The sequence below is a fragment of the Cloeon dipterum genome, chromosome X, assembly GCF_949628265.1.
Source record: "Cloeon dipterum chromosome X, ieCloDipt1.1, whole genome shotgun sequence".
NCBI classification, from domain to species: Eukaryota; Metazoa; Arthropoda; class Insecta; order Ephemeroptera; family Baetidae; genus Cloeon; species Cloeon dipterum.
In genome coordinates, this window is record NC_088790.1 from 29,252,853 (window position 1) to 29,260,249 (window position 7,397).

At 35.5% G+C, this 7,397-nt stretch overlaps 1 protein-coding gene across 7 annotated transcripts in view; it reads left to right on the plus strand.

Moving 5' to 3' along the window:
* Positions 1 to 6,779, plus strand: part of LOC135946215 (diuretic hormone receptor-like) — a 160,380-nt gene extending 153,601 nt beyond the window's left edge. For 4 of the 7 annotated variants that reach the window (XM_065494334.1, XM_065494336.1, XM_065494337.1 and 1 more), the window contains 3 exons: positions 3,721 to 3,901; positions 4,937 to 5,031; positions 5,626 to 6,779. In XM_065494334.1, coding sequence (XP_065350406.1) covers positions 3,721 to 3,901; positions 4,937 to 5,017 — 262 coding nt within the window. In that variant the 3' untranslated portion in view covers positions 5,018 to 5,031; positions 5,626 to 6,779. Of the gene's footprint in view, positions 1 to 355; positions 478 to 3,612; positions 3,902 to 4,936; positions 5,032 to 5,625 lie in introns of those variants that run through there. The other 3 variants (XM_065494339.1, XM_065494340.1, XR_010575498.1) reach the window with 2 other exon arrangements.
* Positions 6,780 to 7,397: the final 618 nt, after the last annotated feature.

The following is a 7,397-nucleotide window of genomic DNA, read 5'->3' on the forward strand; positions in this document are numbered from 1 at the left end:
ATTTTAATTATGGCTGCAAACAAAGCTACAAATGCGAAAATACATTAATTCTTTGAAAAGAATTTTTTAAAATGCATTATTCTTTCCATTCCACGCTTTAAGCAAATTTCCAATTTTGATCTATCCTTTAAAACCATTATTAAAAATCAATTACGCACTGCTGTGTGCTGCATTGTCAAGAAAAGGGACGGAATTTCATCTTCCGCCCCTTTTTCAAACTTGTGCGTCAATTGCTTTTTCGTCTCTCACGGTGTGCTGGATATTAACAAACAATGTTTGTTTCCCATCATTTAGCTTAGACTTTAGATAATCATTTTGTGTATAACGTGGACTGTGTGTGATCCTAAATTTCTAGCATAACGCAGCACCGCTCAAGCAGCGACGCCGATGCCGACTTGTAGTCCCAAATCTGTCTCTCTTTCGTCCGCTGGATTAAATAATTACAGAGTCCTCTTGACAGGGCCAGAAACACCAAAGGTACACTTTTTCTAGCGTGCCGCTTCTTAAAAAAAACGTACTTGCAAGCAGCGCTCGTCACCACCACCTTCACAGATTTGGACAGCTAGAAAAAAGCTTGCTATCATCATTTCTTCGAAATTCATATCCGTATTATGATTAAAGAATGTCTTTGACGAGGTTCCTGAGCACACCAATCGATTCCTGAGGGTCGAATTAGGTAAAATGGATATTTTTACCCACCAAAAAATTCAGCGCGACCTGCGAACATTTTTTCCCCGCCAAAACAATATGAATGTGAGAAGTGCGCATGCGTCAGAGCTGGCTGGATCTGACAAATAAGTTATTCGTCTCTCTGAGTGCTCAAACCAGCTCTCACGCATGCGCACTTCTCGCATTCATATTGTTTTGGCGGGAAAAAAGGTTCGCACGTCACGCCGCACGTTTTGGTCGGAAAAATATCAATTTTACCTAATTCGACCCTCAAGAATCGATTGGTGGGCTCAGAAACTCCGTCGAAGACGATCTTTAAAATCAGTGCTCCTTCGAAAATTCAACAGAATTTTATTTTTAATTTAAAAAAGAGTTTAAAAGTCAAGCCTATAAATTATTTTATAAATTAATCAATTCTTCTTTTACGCAGGATTTAAATTATCATGCATCTCAAAGTCCATTCGTTTTTACAGACTTAACAATATTACAAGCAAATCTTTGTTTTGTTTAACTTGATATGCAATTTTTTTACTAAATCTTTGTTTTCATGTCACCTTAAGAAGATAAAAAGAATTAAAATTTAACACTTAATTTAAAAACCTGAATATAAATAATTTTAATAATACTTTTAATAAGTATTTTATAGAAGATATTTTGTCAATTTTTAATTATTTTCTCCTATTAATGCAATTGTACATCATTCAAATTAATTATAAATTTTAGATGTATTGACATGTTTAACATACAAATTTATATATAATTAATAATCGAAATTGTAAATGTGGAAACCCCTTTTATTATTTACTTGCTTGTCAAATCCAGTCTCCAGCCAATTAATTAATAACAACGTTATAGATAAATAGTTAAAATCATATGAAAACCTACGTAACTCTCCAGGAAATTGTGAACTATTAATTAAATTTCTCTTCATATTTAAAAAAATCTTAAAATTATACAAAAATGACTCATCTAGAAGAGCCTGCGTGCTTTTAAAATCTAAACACAATTGGGTACTTGGCAAAAATATTATTTGTAATTAAAATAATGCATTTTTTATAATAAATTTTTGTTCTAAACTGGAACGAAAACTTAAGCTCTTTGTAAAACTCAGTGAATTTGATTTTGTTGTATTAATTTTTTATTTATTAATTTTTTTAAATAGTTTGAGACCTATTTTATTTATTTTTTTATTAAAGAATCTTTGCTTTTGAGAGTAAGTATAACATTTTTCGGGCGATCCAGAGTGCGCATAGAGCTCTTTTCCTGCTTAACCCTTTGAACAGATACTTCGCATCCACTCTGTACGGTGGAGAACAATGCAAATGTTTTGTTTCGAAGCTGCGCACTCTCATGACACGGCGGTGTTTTTGCCCCGTAGTCATCAAGGGGTCACAGCGCGCGCGGTGATCAATAATCTCTGCTCTCATCGCTATACTCATTCGGTTGTTCAAACACAAAACACTTATTACTCTTTTAGAACGCACATCTATGCTATACACACACTCACACACTTGTCTTTCTATGCTAATTATGTCACTCACCTGATCTTCTTTTTTCCTGTACTTGTACATAGCTAATTACGTAGAGCTTTTTGTACCAGCAGTCTCTTCGTCTCTAATTGCCTCTTCTCTCGTTTCTCTTTTGCTTTGTGAAAGGAAATATCAGCTGGGGTATTCAAAACTCATTTCCTGATTGGATCAATTCAGAACTCTTTTTGACAGTAAAAAATAAGTAATTTTGTAAAAGACTTAGCGATAATGAACTAAAAATTGGAAAAAATTCGAATTATTGGAAATTAAAATTTATGCTCAGCAGTTAATTTTTTTCTGAAGTCTCTAAATGAAATTTTGACAAATTAACAAGCGCGGTGGTAATTAAACATTTTATTCCTTATTTATGGTTAATTTTTTTACGAAATTTGTCATCTATGGCCCAAATTCAACTCAAGAATTTAGTTTCTCGTGGTAAAAAAGCATTGAAATGACACCCAAGAACGCTCAGTGCAAACTGCTAGTTAATTTAATTAATAAATTCCATCCCCTGGGGGCAGGGGGTGGTTACCAACACTGGATCATGTATTCCAAACGTGAAAATAAATTCTTTTCGATTCAATTTAGACCAAATTAGCTTGTATTCTGCACAAAAATTGCCCTATTTTTAAAAACTCCCGATTAACAGGGCGCAAAAAACACGTTTTTTCAACCTTGACCTCTCGATCTTCTTTAAAAAAAAAAAAGGAAAAAGCAGTGGGGGCCAGATTCGTGCAACGCGCAGATATGGCGTCCGGTGGAGTATGGCGCGAAAAAACGGTCAAGTGAAAATGCGCGAAAAGATTGTGACGCATAATTTGCATTACTCTTAACTAATTGTGTCTTTTGGATCGTAAAAACAAACTCTTGTCACTCGTACGGAAATCCAAAGAGAGCTTTTTGTTCCTAAAATTCAGACGCCATCTTGGATCTGCGCAGTGGGAACCAATTTTATCGCACATCTGGACCCCGCTGGAAAAGGCACAGCACCAATTTTTTATTCTATATTAATTGTCACGTTTAAGAACCACTTTTTTGCTATTTCATATTTTCTAAATTTAATTAATTTTAACTTTACAGTCATTTTATTAATTCTGATAAGCCGAAAATATTTTCCTAATCAGGTTATTTTAAATTTAATCTATTTTCCAAGGATGATGAATAAAAAAATACCTGATATTTCCTTTAGACCTAGCAGCTGTTGTAAAAACCTTGTAAATACATATAATTATACAACTTCATACTCTTTCTCTAACCAAAAACTGTTTGTGTTCATAACTAACCGCAAAAAATACTGTGATTTCTCATTATAAAACAACAACAACAACAAACGAAACTAATCCTCTGTTTGTGTAATATAAATGCCTGGCACTACTCCTCTCCTTGACGTGTTGCGTGTGTGATTTTTCACTAGCCGTGTAATTAAGGGCGTGTAGTGTGACCCTGACGTGACCCGACCTGACCCTGACTCGACACCAGCGCTCTCGCTGCTCACCTCGTGCCGGTGGTTTCTGTTTGCCAGTCTGTACCACCAGCCGACCAGCGGGCGCGGCAGCCGCTACCACAAGAGGGAGAGCTGTGCCAGCGACGTCACCATGACCACCTTCGTCTGCAACCTCAACAACGGACAGCCAGGACAGTTGCGCGTCTCGCCAGGGACGGCCACCAATGGGAGCAATCCGGCATCCTCCAACGCATTGCTAGTGCGTCATAATTGTTTTTCTTCTCTTTCTCTCGAGAAAACAATTCAATTTGTTAAAAATGTTATACCCAAAAAGTGGCTTGCATCCCTTGGGCCCTTTGGGCCACCCCTACGCGCCCCAGCCCTTCAGGTTACTTTCCGTCGAGGATAAAATTGACCAAAAAGACTCAAATATAAGCGACGGCGCAGGCAAAACTACAAAAAAAACAGTCCAGGGCACGATCTCAGGTCGCGTGACCTGAGGAAGGATGATAAAAGGCAAGGATTAAAAATTGTCGCCGAGTATCTGAAAAAAATTACTGAAAAAAGCATTGGTAGCGGATCTCAGGTCGCGGGATACCCTGAAAAAGGTAATTAGGATGCTGAAAATAGAAGCCCTGTTCAAAACCTTTTTGATGAGGGGTCGTGGTTGATGATTGGATGAACAGCCGAATTTCAACAAAAATAAAACTATTTTCGTCCGTGAACATTGCGCCGAAAAAATTGATTTTAATTTTTCTATGGGCGCGAAAAATCTAAAAAACAGTTTTCAGACCGGACGCAGTCCTGCGCGTGTGATGAATCGGTAAAACCATTCAAGTTTTCTCCGTTTGGAAAAAAATCGCGTGAATTTTCGATTTCCCATGTAAACCTTATGGAGAAAGTGCGAATATCACGTTTTACACAAAATTCAAAATCCATCTCTTCCAAGCATTTTGATCGGATCGGCTCGTATTTGATCTTGAAATAATCCCAGATAAATTTCACGTTGATTGAGCTCCCTTTTTTAATTTTTGTCCTGGACTGGAGAACCGGCCTGTGAATGTCATTGAAAATTGCGACTTTCTCGAAAATTCGGCTAAAATAAATTCCTAAAAATTCAAAAAATGGTCCGATTTTTAATAATCACACACGGGCAGACGTGCTTTATTAAAAGGCGTCGATTGGTACCAGAATCAGCGCCGTTTGCCTCTGAGGGTCATGTTCGGGTCCAAAAATTAAATAATTTCTGGAAGTTGAATTAAAGTCTTGATTTATTTTAATTTTTAAATTTCAGGTGAGAACATCGCCCAGGACAGTGGGTCATGACACCTCTCTCAATGCAGCCTCTTACTTCTCCCATGAAAACGCGGTTTAAAATATTTAGTCCAGGTAATTCAAATTTCTATTTTTCACATAATGTGATTTCTGAACCTGTAGGAAGAGAAATAATATAAAAATAGGGTAGGGAAGATGTGCAATAAAGCATTAATTTTAACATTTATCAAGAAACAGTTCAGGTTGTTTTTTAGCTCCATAATTTATCCAAATTAAATTCTATGAAAATTTTGTATTTAATATAAGCTGAATTTGTAGTTCGTTCTTGAGATAAATTTTTATTTTCTATGGACTTTTGTTTGTATTATCCAAAAATACACCCAAATTTTGTTGTGTAAGGGTTGGCGAGTCATTTTTCACTTTGAAATATAACATTACATTTTTACAGACCACTTATTTAGCAAATTAAAAATTAATAATTACTCTAAAAATAAATTTACCATAGATTATTAAATATTTTCTTTAATTTAATGCAAATCTATGTTAAATGCGTTTGATGCAAAAGTTTAGCATTCATTGCGGTCCTTGGGCGTGTCAATTTCGCCTGCAGAAATAGAAGTTAGGCAATTTTCTCCACAACAATGACAAACGCATTGCATACCCCATCTCCTTTTTTTGTAAACTGATAACCTGATTGTTTGCTTGCAGTTGACGGTAAAAAATACTCAAGGCCAAAGATTGGAATGATCTCGACAGCACAGATCTCTTTTAAGACGGGCGAGAAACGAAGCAGCGTGTTGCCAAATATAAAAAATAAGCCAGCAGATAACTTACTACATGTTCTCCTCCTCTATCTTCTCTCAGTCGGAGCAAGAAACTCTCACTTTCGTTCCAATTGTAAATCTACGTGCATTTCAAGATGTGTTTTATTGCATATCAATAAGTCGGAACCGCGCAGAATTAAAACTAATAAATGTAGAGAGCGTTGAATAAAATGTAAATCTATATAATTATTGATTTAGAGCTGTGAGCTCGACTCTCTCTCTAATTTATTATTGCGTTTCTTTGGCAAATTCGCTTAACCACTACAAAAAATGGGGGAAGTTGTACGCTTTGAACCCTCCATTCAAAACACACGCTATTCCGCATCAAAACCATTGACAAAAAATATAAATAATGAATCTATTTTTGTTTTCTCGCCTTTCTTTCATTGCTCAACACACAACAAGTATTAAGAAAAGTCTCACAAAACACAATGCAGGAATTCAGTATGTGTGTGCGTGGATTAATATTGAATGTCGTCGATCCGAATACAAATTTCATGTTTGCGTGCTTGCGTGGATAAACATAGGATTAATAATAATTCTTAAACATACATACATATATATATCAATGTACAAAACTCATTGATGGAGGCCAAAAATTTATTTTTTCTTTTCCGAGAATTAAATTATTATAACCAACAATTCTCCTTCTCAGTGTGTGATATAAAAAAATAAAAATAAGAGATGGGATTTTAACCTCGATGCTTTTAAAATAATAAATAAACTGCTGCTCACAGCATTTTTTGACGTGTCTCTCTCTCTCTTTCTCACTCACTTTCTCCGTGTTATATCTGTTTTTACTGCCAACGGAGCGACAAAAAGCTATTCAATCAGGGTAATAAAGTTCCAACTGCGTGAAATAATTATTATTACTCACACTCAAGTAGCAGGAAAATGGATTTGTGTATTTTTGAACTGCTGCTGCTGCTACGAATTTCAGGATGATGTAAATAACTGTGTACATTTTGTGTTGAATCATATGTATAATGATGTTTATATGTACAATGGCAAATAAAAATTTTAAATCTTTGTTTCAAAGTCTCAAATTTTATTTCTAAAATACAGCGATGAAAGTCAAGTTTTCTGAACAAATAATAGATTAGCTAATAAAATTCAGCCTTTTGTTGGACGAGCGCTCAAGGTCCCTCAGGGTCGGCGAGACGGCTACGAACCTGGAAACAGAAATTCATCTCTTTTAAATTTGTTTTTTTACTATGGTTTATTTGGATCAAAAATTACTGTAGAAGTGAAAGCGACGATTTTTTGTAACGTCTCACAACGAGTGTTGGAATAATAATGGCTCAACAATGGGCGCAAAAATTTAAATTAAATTCTTTCTCGGAATAAAGAGGAAAAATTGTCTCTGCCACATGAAAACCTCGTTTTAGATTTTAAATTGATGAGCTAGTTGAAATTAAATTTTGCTTGACAGACCAAGAGTTAGAATATTTGCATTGTACTGGGATTTAGAAAGTGGTCCTTTGAGCTAGTTCACCAGTTGGGTATAAGCCCTTATTGTTCGAAGCCGCTAATAGATGGCGCCACCATATACTTTCGTAAATTAATTTATTTTTAAACACTGCGATTTCAGACTCAATCCTCTGCTGTTGTGCATTCTGCATCTAGAACTATTTATTTAGACGTGTGCTGAAAACA